General features: G+C 44.8%; 1 protein-coding gene across 1 annotated transcript; it reads right to left on the bottom strand.

Annotated features, from left to right (window-relative positions):
- Window positions 1–229: 229 nt before the first annotated feature.
- On the bottom strand, window positions 230–12639 carry LOC116679191 (TBC1 domain family member 9B-like; the record flags this gene model as incomplete). Its single annotated transcript, XM_032508888.1, is given in 6 exon segments — window positions 230–439; window positions 3014–3221; window positions 10780–10894; window positions 10897–11037; window positions 11250–11481; window positions 12397–12639. Coding segments are annotated over 6 exon segments (1149 nt in total), but the record flags the coding sequence as incomplete, so codon positions are not given.
- Between the last annotated feature and the right edge of the window lie 1281 nt (window positions 12640–13920).

Raw genomic sequence — 13920 nt, 5'->3', positions numbered from 1 at the left:
TATGTAACAGTATATATATGTAACAGTATATTTATGTAACAGTATATTTATGTACAGTATATTTATGTAACATTATATCTATGTAACAGTATATATATGTAACAGTATATATATGTAACAGTATATTTATGTAACAGTATATATATGTAACAGTATATATATGTAACAGTATATATAGGTAACAGTATATATATGTAACAGTATATATATTACGACATGACTCATTAAATCAGACGCTCACCGAGTGACCAATCAGAGCGAGGGGGCTGCTGTCGCCCCAGCAACCGTCGGGGGTTCGCTGCAGGAAGTCAGAGATGCGCTGGACCAGGAAGTCCCGGTCCCGGAGGTTGGCGAACAGGAAGTTCATCTTGTTCTTGGTGCTGATGGAGACGGGACACGGCAGGACGCTGCTGCTGTCCGCCTTCTCCACGATGGACACCTGGGAGCAGAGCATCATGGGTAACACAGCGGAGCATCATGGGTAACACAGCAGAGCATCATGGGTAACACAGCAGAGCATCATGGGTAACACAGCAGAGCATCATGGGTAACACAGCAGAGCATCATGGGTAACATGCAGCAGAGCATCATGGGTAACACAGCGGAGCATCATGGGTAACACAGCAGAGCATCATGGGTAACACAGCACAGCATCATGGGTAACACAGCAGAGCATCATGGGTAAACACAGCAGAGCATCATGGGTAACACAGCAGAGCATCATGGGTAACATGCAGCAGAGCATCATGGGTAATAGAGACAATAGGCTCGTTGGAGATGATCCAGGTCTGCGCAGAATCGATCCCCGGCGATCGGCCCCGTTGCATGCTGGGTAGATTTGTGTCTCTGACGTCATGCACACGGGCAACGAAAATCTCACGAGAGCAAGGGGGGCGCAGGTCTGAGACCAGGGGGGGTGCAGGTCTGAGACCGGGGGGGGCGCAGGTCTGAGACCGGGGGGGCGCAGGTCTGAGACCAGGGGTCCGCAGGTCTGAGACCAGGGGGCGCAGGTCTGAGACCAGGGGGCGCAGGTCTGAGACCAGGGGGGGCGCAGTTGCTTTTCACCGACTGCAAGACCCAGGCGGACCCAGGCGGACCCAGGTGGACCCAGGCGGACCCAGGTGGACCCAGAGCATGCTGGGAAACGCCGGCTTCTCAGCTGATCTAACACCTGATTGGTTAACAACATGATGACGTTTTATATAAACTTTTTATAGTTTCTGAGGGATTTTAACTCTTTTTGTCTGATTTAAAGGTTTATTCTGTCCAGAACTCGTGTTGAGGCTGATAGAGACGTTTAGAGTCAGAGACTAGACCTGATCCCAGATCAGCTCCAGTGTGTTGATTAAAACCAGACCAGGTCTCATGTAGACCATCCTGAGATCTACTCTGTCATCATTAAACATCTGGAGACTGGGGACCAGCTGATCTGGGGTCTGATTAGATTTTATTAAATCAGAATCTCACCACAGTGTTTTCATCACTTCCTGTCCAGCCTGAAGGAGCTGGATCAGCTGGAAACTGTCCCCCCCCCCCCCCCCCCCCCCCCGAGGAGCAGTTCATCTCCAACGAGCCTCCTGATAGAGATGTTGGTCCGGTGTTAGGTTATTATGACCAGAAGTTGTTAATAATAATAACATTAATATAATAATTAGTATTAATAGAGTACCTCTCTGAGGGGGATGATCAGCTGACAGAGGTCCTCTATATATGTATATATTATTATTATTATTATTATTAATATTAATAGAGCACCTCTCGGAGGGGGATGATTAGCTGACACAGGTCTATATATTAATATTAATATTAATATTAGTATTAATAATGATGGGGTACCTCTCTGAGGGGGATGATCAGCTGACAGAGCTCCTCTATATATATATTATTAATATTAATATTAATATTAGTATTAATAGAGCACCTCTCGGAGGGGGATGATCAGCTGACACAGCTCCTCTATATATATTATTATTATTAATATTAATATTAATAATGGGGGTACCTCTCTGAGGGGGATGATCAGCTGACAGAGCTCCTCTATATATGTATATATTATTATTATTATTAATATTAATATTAGTATTAATAGAGTACCTCTCTGAGGGGGATGATCAGCTGACAGAGCTCCTCTATATATATTAATATTAAAATTAATATTAATAATGATGGGGTACCTCTCTGAGGGGGATGATCAGCTGACACAGCTCCTCTATATATATTAATATAAAATTAATATTAATAATGATGGGGTACCTCTCTGAGGGGGATGATCAGCTGACACAGCTCCTCTATATATGTATATATTATTAATAATATTAAAATTAATATTAATAATGATGGGGTACCTCTCTGAGGGGGATGATCAGCTGACAGAGCTCCTCTATATATATTAATATTAATATTAATAATGATGGGGTATCTCTCTGAGGGGGATGATCAGCTGACAGAGCTCCTCTATATATATTAATATTAAAATTAATATTAATAATGATGGGGTACCTCTCTGAGGGGGATGATCAGCTGACACAGCTCCTCTATATATATTAATATTAATATTAATAATGGGGGTACCTCTCTGAGGGGGATGATCAGCTGACACAGCTCCTCTATATATATTAATATTAATATTAATAATGGGGGTACCTCTCTGAGGGGGATGATCAGCTGACACAGCTCCTCTATATATATTAATATTAATATTAATAATGATGGGGTACCTCTCTGAGGGGGATGATCAGCTGACACAGCTCCTCTATATATATTAATATTAATATTAATAATGATGGGGTACCTCTCTGAGGGGGATGATCAGCTGACACAGCTCCTCTATATATATTAATATTAATATTAATAATGATGGGGTACCTCTCTGAGGGGGATGATCAGCTGACACAGCTCCTCTATATATATTAATATTAATATTAATAATGATGGGGTACCTCTCTGAGGGGGGATGATCAGCTGACACAGCTCCTCTATATTATTAATATTAATATTAATAATGATGGGGTACCTCTCTGAGGGGGATGATCAGCTGACACAGCTCCTCCTCGCGGCTGCTGAAGCAGACGTAGTTGTTGGAGATGAACAGCTGACCGACCACGTGCGTCTTGGCGAACGGCGTCCACAGCGTGCAGTCCGTGTGTCCGTCCAGACGCTCGTCCTGCGTCAGGCGGAACATCGCCCGGTACCGCTCGTTCTTCGCCCGCGCGTCCAGGTCCCTGCAACGGAGGTCAAGGGTCACCAGGGTCAACGCACAGGAAACAGGGTCAAAGGTCAACAGGGTCAACGCAGAGGGAACAGGGTCAAAGGTCAACAGGGTCAACGCACAGGAAACAGGGTCAAAGGTCAACACACAGGAAACAGGGTCAACGCAGAGGAAACAGGGTCAACGCAGAGGAAACAGGGTCAACACACAGGAAACAGGGTCAACACACAGGAAACAGGGTCAACACACAGGAAACAGGGTCAAAGGTCAACACACAGGAAACAGGGTCAACACACAGGAAACAGGGTCAACACACAGGAAACAGGGTCAAGAGTCAAAACACAGGAAACAGGGTCAACACACAGGAAACAGGGTCAAAGGTCAACACACAGGAAACAGGGTCAACACAGGAAACAGGGTCAACACAGGAAACAGGGTCAACACACAGGAAACAGGGTCAACACACAGGAAACAGGGTCAAAGGTCAACACACAGGAAACAGGGTCAACACACAGGAAACAGGGTCAACACACAGGAAACAGGGTCAACACACAGGAAACAGGGTCAAAGGTCAACACACAGGAAACAGGGTCAACACACAGGAAACAGGGTCAAAGGTCAACACACAGGAAACAGGGTCAACAGGAGAGGCAAGATGGCGGACTGAGCAGTCGCGGTTTTCCGAGCTCATCACAAGTAGTCCCAAAATATGGTTAAAAGTTGTTGAATGTCCACTCTGAAGTTTGGAAATGGATTCGAAACGTGTTATTAAACCTGCAACACTTAAAATGGATCCCAAAGGAAGGAAATCCTCGCCTAACGTCGAAAAATCTGAAAACGTGCGTGAAGAGGAGCACGACTATGCTATGGATGTAGCTATGCTAAATAAAAGGGACCGCTCTGGTACTGACTCCGCGCCGTCTACTCCTACCAAGCAACCCGTGGAAAAGAAGACCAAGGCCCCTGAAGTCGGGGAGAGGGATAATGTTTCTAACAAGACTATTCTGGAGGCGATACTCGCCCTGAAAAGAGAGTGGAAGTGCAACTGGCCGACTTAAGTGAGCGAACGAAACAAAGCAGTGCCATGATTGCTAGCTTAGCGAAGACAGTTCAACACGGAGGTTCTGACTGAATGTAAAAAGAAAGTTGAAGATTTGGAGAAAGAAAATGTCCACCTCTGCAAAGACAACAATGAGCTTAAGGAGAGAGTCAAAGAACAAGGAAGGTACAGGATGAGCTGGTGCCTCCGAATTAAAGGTTTGGAAGAGAATAAAGACGAAGATATCCGTACGAAGGTCTCCCAAATCCTGGTCCTGATTGCCCCAGATATGGAGTCGAAGCTGGAAGAAGCAGTGGACATTGTCCACAGAGTCGGAAGAAAGATTGACAACAAGATTCGGCATATTATGGTTCTCTTTACTAAAAGATGGGTGAAGGAAGAAATGTGGCGGCGGACCAAGAACTCTCCGGTCTGCAAAGAGAAAGGCATCCGTTTTGCCGAGGTTCTGCCACGGGAGGATTGGGAAGACAGACGGAGGCTGTGGCCTCTAATTGAATAAGAAGACGGAGGCTGTGGCCTCTAATTGAACAAGAAGACGGAGGCTGTGGCCTCTAATTGAACAAGAAGACGGAGGCTGTGGCCTCTAATTGAACAAGAAGACGGAGGCTGTGGCCTCTAATTAAACAAGAAGACGGAGGCTGTGGCCTCTAATTGAACAAGAAGACGGAGGCTGTGGCCTCTAATTGAACAAGAAGACGGAGGCTGTGGCCTCTAATTGAACAAGAAGACGGAGGCTGTGGCCTCTAATTGAACAAGAAGACGGAGGCTGTGGCCTCTAATTGAACAAGAAGACGGAGGCTGTGGCCTCTAATTGAACCAGAAGACGGAGGCTGTGGCCTCTAACTGAACCAGAAGACGGAGGCTGTGGCCTCTAACCGAACCAGAAGACGGAGGCTGTGGCCTCTAACTGAACCAGAAGACGGAGGCTGTGGCCTCTAACTGAACCAGAAGACGGAGGCTGTGGCCTCTAACTGAACCAGAAGACGGAGGCTGTGGCCTCTAATTGAACAAGAAGACGGAGGCTGTGGCCTCTAATTGAACAAGAAGACGGAGGCTGTGGCCTCTAATTGAACAAGAAGACGGAGGCTGTGGCCTCTAATTGAACAAGAAGACGGAGGCTGTGGCCTCTAATTGAACAAGAAGACGGAGGCTGTGGCCTCTAATTGAATAAGAAGACGGAGGCTGTGGCCTCTAATTGAACAAGAAGACGGAGGCTGTGGCCTCTAATTGAACAAGAAGACGGAGGCTGTGGCCTCTAATTGAATAAGAAGACGGAGGCTGTGGCCTCTAATTGAACAAGCGAGGCGGTCCGGGAAACTTGCTTTCTTCCGGGGGCCACACGGATACATCGACGGACGGCGGATTGAAGACGACAGGTGAAGTTAATGGGACACGGTCTGTTCATAAAGCAGTGGAAAATTTTGGAGGGACGAATCTTTCCCTAAAGCCTACGTTTTTTTTCTTAGTCTGAGTGGGTTAACACTTTAATACTAATAGTTTTATTTTTGTTTTCTTCCTTTTGGTGTTCATGGTTAATGAGAAAATCTGTTTTGGTTCTTTGAATGTTAGGGGCTTGAAAGACATTGTTAAAAGAAAAGCACTCTTTCTGTTTTGTAAAGGGCAAACATCTCACCGTTTGTTTTTACAAGAGACTCATTCTTCTGAAGCTGAAGCAGCTTTTTGGTCTAATCAATGGGGAGACCACATCTTATTTAGTCATGGTTCTAACCACTCTGGAGGTGTGGCGGTATGCTTCAACAAGTTCCCTGGAGAAATATTGACTCATCGAGTTGACGGAAATGGACATTACTTATCGGTGGTTATGAAGATGGAAAATGTACTCTTCATAGTAACCAATGTTTATGGGTATAATAATGATGGTCAAAACAAATTACTGATGGATAATATCACAAATGTGATTTCAGAGTTGTTGTACCCTAGTGATTACGTGTTAGTAGGAGGTGACTGGAACACGGCTCCAGATGAATGGGAAGATAGATTGCCTCCTAGATTAAGGAAAGCAAAGCAGAATGACATCATAGCAAGTTTTATGACAGACAACAATTTGAATGATGCTTGGAGAACTCTCCATCCTGGGATTAAAACATCTTCATGGTTTAGGCCGAATGGAGAAAGTAAATCTAGGATTGATTATTGGCTGGTAAGTGATAACGTTATGGCATATGTTAAACAGACTCAAATCTCTAAAGCGCCACTTTCTGATCATTGTTTCATAGATCTGGTTTTGGAACCCAGAATGAGGGGAACCAGAAACAAAGGATATTGGAAGTTTAATTCTAAGATGTTACAAAATGAAGAGTATTGCATGAAGGTCAGGGAAATTATAAGAGATGTTGAAAAGATGTCTTAATTGAAGGTTATATTGGTAGGTGGGAATTTACTAAATATAAGATTAGAGAGTTCACAATAAACTATTGTAAGAATCTAAATAGGAAAAAAACAGACAGCAACGAAACTCAATTACTAGTTTGATGATAAATGGGATTGAAAACAAAGATTTTAGAAGTATAGAAAAAGAAGTTTTCTCTTTTTTCTCCAAATTATACTCCTCAAATTATTCTGATCCAGAAGCTGATTATTTATTTGATAAAATCCAGAATGTTATCCCATGTATTGATGATTCCTTTGAAGATATCTGCGAGTCAGAGCTGAGTATTGAAGAGTTGGATGGAGTTATTCTCAAGATGAAGTTGAACAAATCTCCAGGGACAGATGGTCTCACAACCAATTTTTATCAATTCTTTTGGAATGATGTGAGAAATTTGTTGTTTAAAGCTTTACTGGAATGTATAGAGAAGAAAGAACTGACGTCCTCTATGAAACAAGGTCTCATCACTTTGATTCCCAAATCTGGTAAAGACAAGAGGGTTTTAGATAATCTGAGACCAATCACACTGTTGAATACTGATTACAAGTTCCTATGTGGACTTGTTGCTACTAGACTAAAGGAAGGTGTGTCGTCCATTATTGGTGAGACTCAGTCAGGCGTTTTGAAAGGAAGGTCCATCCACAACAACATAAGACTGTGTTAGATTTACTGGAGTGCAGGGACATGATTCAGGATGGGGGGGTTATTTTATTCTTGGACTTTTACAAAGCATTCGATTCTGTTGAACATCCCTTCATCCTGAAAACTTTGCATCATTTTGGATTTGGGGAAAATTTTAGAAATATAATTGGGATGCTATATAACGACATGAAGAGTTCTGTAGCTTTAGGGCAGGGCACCTGTCCCCGATGTGAGATTAAGAAAGGACTCCGTCAGGGTTGCAGTAGCTCTCCACTTTAATTCATAATGGTTGCAGAATGTTGTCCATTCTGATCCAGAACAGCTGCATTGAAGGGTTAGTTGTGAATGACAGATTAACATTAGTCAGTTGGCTGACGACACAACTTTATTTCTCAAAAATGAAAATCAGATTCCCGTAGCCTTTCAAATCATTGACCAGTTTTCAAGAGCTTCAGGCTTACGATTGAATTTAAATAAGTGTGAAATGTTATCATTGCATGATTTTCCCTTACAACCTTTGTTTAACATAGAAGTCAAGTCACAAGTTAAATACTTGGGGATTGTTATTTCTAAGAATGGAATAATTTCAGACAAAATGAATATATGGAACAATATAGACAAGTGTAAATTAATCTTAAATAGGTGGCTGCAGAGAGATTTAACAATCTTTGGGAGAGTCTTATTATCCAAAATGGACAGTTTATCCAGACTTATTTACCCGGCCTTCACGTTACCCATCTCTACAAATATGATCAAAGCCATGAACAAGGTCAACTTTAGTTTCATATGGAGAAACAAATGTCAATACATAAGGAAAATTGACATGGTTAAAAATTATGAAGATGGAGGTGCAAATGCTATTGATTTTGATATAATGAATGGTGTCTTAAAATTGAAATGGTTAAAATCTTTCATAAATAACAAGCAATCCTTTTGGTTTAGTGTCTCCAATCTAATATTTTCCAAGATGGGAGGAATAGACTTTCTTCTGCGATGTGACTTTGAATGCCGTTCTCTGCCAATCAAACTTTCCACTTTCCATCAGCAGGTTCTTCTCTATTGGAAGTTGATCTATAAACATAATTTTACACCTCACAATACCCCGGTCTGGAATAATAGGTATATATTGGTAGGCAGAAAATCTGTGTACATGGAGGAATGGAATTCCAGAGGAATCTGGGCAATTGCTCATTTTATGGACAGTAATGGGGTCTTGTTACAGCACGGGGAGTTTTGTGAGAAATATCAACTCCAATGCAATGCCAAGTGGTCTGATAGATGGATGAAAGCTCTACCAATGTCTCTGAAATCAATGGTGAGAGAAGACATTAGGTACTCCAGGGTTTCTCCTGGTCTGAGGTCTGGTCCTGGCCTGAGAGGACATTAGGTACTCCAGGGTTTCTCCTGGTCTGAGGTCTGGTCCTGGCCTGAGAGGACATTAGGTACTCCAGGGGTTTCAGGTTGGTCCTGGCCTGAGAGGACATTAGGTACTCCAGGGTTTCTCCTGGTCTGAGGTCTGGTCCTGGCCTGAGAGGACATTAGGTACTCCAGGGTTTCTCCTGGTCTGAGGTCTGGTCCTGGCCTGAGAGGACATTAGGTACTCCAGGGTTTCTCCTGGTCTGAGGCAGCTCTGCTTAGAAGGAGTTCCGTTCTGTGATTATAAATGTACCAACAAAGTTATCAGAAATATTCTGTTAATGGAATTTTATCCTAATCCGGTAAGAAGAAAATATATGTTGAAAGACTTTGGTGATGGAGAGGTTAGGAAAATAAGGAAAAGGTATATCTCATTCCCACTTCTTCCGAAGGTGAAAGAGGTCCACTTAAAGATTTTAAATGGAATTTACCCTACAAACGAATTCTTAAGACTGAGATTCAATTTTGATACAAATAATTGTGTTTTTTGTGAAAAGGAAATTGAGAATCTAGAACACGTTTTCTTTCTGTGTGAGTCGGTTCAACCCTTCTGGAAAGATCTGCAGAGCTGGTTCCAGACCAGGGGACTCGTGATAAAGATCTGCAGAGCTGGTTCCAGACCAGGGGACTCGTGATAAAGATCTGCAGAGCTGGTTCCAGACCAGGGGACTCGTGATAAAGATCTGCAGAGCTGGTTCCAGACCAGGGGACTCGTGATAAAGATCTGCAGAGCTGGTTCCAGACCAGGGGACTCGTGATAAAGATCTGCAGAGCTGGTTCCAGACCAGGGGACTCGTGATAAAGATCTGCAGAGCTGGTTCCAGACCAGGGGACTCGTGATAAAGATCTGCAGAGCTGGTTCCAGACCAGGGACTCGTGATAAAGATCTGCAGAGCTGGTTCCAGACCAGGGGACTCGTGATAAAGATCTGCAGAGCTGGTTCCAGACCAGGGGACTCGTGATAAAGATCTGCAGAGCTGGTTCCAGACCAGGGGACTCGTGATAAAGATCTGCAGAGCTGGTTCCAGACCAGGGGACTCGTGATAAAGATCTGCAGAGCTGGTTCCAGACCAGGGGACTCGTGATAAAGATCTGCAGAGCTGGTAGAGACCAGGGGACTCGTGATAAAGATCTGCAGAGCTGGTTCCAGACCAGGGGACTCGTGATAAAGATCTGCAGAGCTGGTTCCAGACCAGGGGACTCGTGATAAAGATCTGCAGAGCTGGTTAGACCAGGGGACTCGTGATAAAGATCTGCAGAGCTGGTTCCAGACCAGGGGACTCGTGATAAAGATCTGCAGAGCTGGTTCCAGACCAGGTTCCAGACCAGGGGACTCGTGATACCTCCTCTGACAGTGCTGAATATTAGGTTTGGTGTTTTTGTTGAAGACAAGAAGGTAGACTTTGTTCTCAACAACTTGTTGCTTTTAGGGAAACATTTTATTCATAAATGCAGATATTTTAAGACCAAACCGTCCTTGAGTCACTGGAAGAACGAGCTGAAGCTTTTGTATAATTCTCTGGAACTGGTTAAGGTGGAAAAGCCCTTGATTTGGTTTATCTACTTGAAACTTTTGATTTAATTTGAGATAGCCCCCTTTATTTCTTTGTTTGTCATTTATTTATTTTTATTTATTTTTTTCTCTCATCTCTTTCCTCTGAATTTTAATTTGATATGTATATGCTTTTATTTTTTGACTTGTTCGACCCGAGGCAAATGTTTTTTGAAATTGGTTTGATTTTTCTACTGCCTTGTTTGTTTGTATATTTGTATTTTGAATAAAAAAATATAAAAAAATAAAAAAAGAAACAGGGTCAAAGGTCAATGCACAGGAAACAGCTTCAGGGCGGCCATGTTGTGAGAGGTCTCACTCTCACAACATGGCCGCCCTTCTCCTGGAGGGTTTCTCTGACCTGTCGTGGCTTTTCGACATATTATTTATAAATATTATGTATATATATATACTGTGTATATAATATACTGTATACATGTAGATGTAATATGCATGTACAGTACACACGTGTGTATTCCGCGGCGGGGGGTGGGGGGTGGGGGGGGGGGTACCTCTTGAGCGTGGACACGTTCCTCAGCGCCCGGCAGGCTTTGGGCAGCGAGCGGTCGGCGGCGAACGCCTCGTTGTCGAGCAGCTGGCGCATGGCGATGGAGGCGAGCTGCTCCTCAGGCGGAACGTGTCGTTGATGTTGATGAACATGGAGAAGAAGAACTCGGCGTGACGCGTGCTCACTCGCACGCTCTCCGGGAACACCAGCGTGGAGTTCTTCTCCAGACGGGTCACCTCGCTCCACTGCACCACCAGGGACACTGGAACACACAGGACGGGGACAGAGGACGGGGACGGAGGTTAGAACGGAGACACAGTGACAGAGGAACGCCATCAGAGACAGAGGACGGGACGGAAGTTAGACACACAGAAAGGGGACGGGGACACAGAGACAAAGGATGGGGACAGGAACACGCAGACAGGGGACAGAGACAGAGGTTGGGGACGGGTACAGAGGACGGGGACGGGTTACCTTCCTTGCCCAGCAGGAAGGAGTAGAAGCACAGGTGGTTGATGGACAGGTAGAGCCAGCCCTGCCGAGGGACGCGTCCCTTCCAGAAGCTGCAGGAGTAATAGTTGACCAGCTTCTCTTCTTCAGGCATCAGGAACAGACGCCGCATCTTCAGCTCCGCCTCCCGGAACTTCCCACAGTCCTCCTCGGGCTCCTCGCCCTGCTGCAGACGCTTCTCCTCCGCAATGATGCCCTGCAGGGACAGGAAGTTAGAGACCGGTGGGACCAAGTCCACCATCTACCATCTAGAGAGACCAGTGGGACCAGGTCCTCCATCTACTATCTGGAGAGGTCTGGTTGACATCAGCTCAGAACTGGCAGAGACCAGTGGGACCAGGTCCACCATCTACTATCTGGAGAGACCAGTGAGACCAGATCCACCATCTACCGTCTGGAGATACCAGTGGGACCAGGTCCACCATATGGAGAAGTCTGGCTGACATCAGCTCAGAACTGGCAGAAACCAGTGACACCAGGTCCACCATCTACTGTCTAGAGAAGTCTGGCTGACACCAGCTCAGAAGTGGCAGAGACCAGTGAGACCAGGTCCACCATCTACCGTCTGGAGAAGTCTGGCTGACATCAGCTCAGAACTGGCAGAGACCAGTGGGACTAGGTGGGACCAGGTCAACCATCTACCGTCTGGAGAGACCAGTGGGACCAGGTCCACCATCTACTGTCTGGAGAAGTCTGGCTGACATCAGCTCAGACCTGGCAGAGACCAGTGGGACCAGGTCCACTGTCTACTGTCTGGACAAGTCTGGTTGACATCAGCTCAGAACTGGCAGAGACCAGTGGGACCAGGTCCACCGTCTACTGTCTGGAGAAGTCTGGCTCACATCAGTTCAGAACTGGCAGAGACCAGTGGGACCAGGTCCAGCATCTACTGTCTGGAGAAGTCTGGCTGACATCAGATCAGAACTGGCAGAGACCAGTGGGACCAGGTCCACCATTTACTGTCTGGAGAAGTCTGGCTCACATCAGCTCCGAACTGGCAGAGACCAGTGGGCCCAGGTCCATCATCTATCTGGAGAAGTCTGGCTGACATCAGCTCAGACCTGGCAGAGACCAGAGGGACCAGATCCACCATCTACAGGAAGTGACATACCAAGATCTTCCCTTTGACGAAGGTGGTGACGTCCTCGTCGTTGTCGAAGATGGAGACGGTCTGGAGCAGGTTGGACTCCAGCCAGTCCCAGTGCTCCGTGATCTCCTTCCTGGACGAGCCGCACGCCACGCTCCAGAAGACCTGCGAGTCAGCCGTCTGCAGCAGGATCCGGTACGGAGCGACCCGTGCACTGGAGTCCAGGACCACGTCCAGGGTCCCCACCAGGAGACCTACAGAAAGACAGACAGGTTAAAGGGAGAAAGACAGGGTCCCCAGCAGGAGACCTACAGAAAGACAGACAGGTTAAAGGGAGAAAGACAGGGTCCCCACCAGGAGACCTGCAGAGAGACAGACAGGCTAAAGAGAGACAGATTAGGTCCCCACCAGGATACACCATTAGGGACCACTAAGGTCTATATAAAAGAGACTTTAGATACAGTATTAGGGACTACTAAGGTCTATATAAAAGAGACTTCAGATACAGTATTAGGGACCACTAAGGTCTATATAAAGAGACTCAGATACTGTATTCGGACAACTAAGGTCTATATAAAGAGACTTCAGATCCAGTATTAGGGACCACTAAGGTCTATATAAAAGAGACTTCAGATACAGTATTAGGGACCACTAAGGTCTATATAAAAGAGACTTCAGATACAGTATTAGGGGACCAAAGGTATATATAAAAGAGACTTCAGATACTGTATTTAGGACCACTAGGTCTATATAAAAGAGACTTCAGATCCAGTATTAGGGACCACTAGGGTCTATTAAAAGAGACTTCAGCTACAGATTAGGGACCACTAAGGTCTATATAAAGAGACTTAGATATGTATTAGGGAACACTAAGTTATATAAAGAGACTTCAGATACAGTATTAGGGACCACTAAGGTCTATATAAAGAGACTTCAGATACAGTATTAGGGGACCCACTAAGGTCTATATAAAGAGACTTCAGATACAATTAGGGCCCATAAGGTCTATATAAAGAGACTTCAGATACAGTATTAGGGGACCACTAAGGTCTATATAAAGAGACTTAGATCCAGTATTAGGGACCACTAAGGTCTATATAAAGAGACTTCAGATACCGTATTAGGGACCACTAAGGTCTATATAAAGAGAGACTTCAGACCAGTATTAGGGGACCTAAGGTCTATAAAGAGACTTCAGATACAGTATTAGGGACCATAAGTTATATAAAGAGACTTCAGATACAGTATTAGGGACCACTAAGGTATATAAAGAGACTTCAGATACAGTATTAGGGACCACTAAGGTCTATATAAAGAGACTTCAGATACAGTATAGGGACACTAAGGTCTATATAAAGAGATCAGATACAGTATAGGGGACCACTAAGGTCTATATAAAGAGTCTTCGATACAGTATTAGGGACTACTAAGGTCTATCTAAAGAGACCTCAGATACAGTATTGAGACCACTAAGGTCTATATAAAGAGTCTTCAGATACAGTATTAGGGACTACTAAGGTCTATATAAAGAGACCTCAGATACAGTAT

The sequence above is a fragment of the Etheostoma spectabile genome, unplaced genomic scaffold (assembly GCF_008692095.1).
Source record: "Etheostoma spectabile isolate EspeVRDwgs_2016 unplaced genomic scaffold, UIUC_Espe_1.0 scaffold00009722, whole genome shotgun sequence".
Lineage (NCBI taxonomy): Eukaryota > Metazoa > Chordata > Actinopteri > Perciformes > Percidae > Etheostoma > Etheostoma spectabile.
This window is presented reverse-complemented; position numbering and strand designations above follow the sequence as displayed.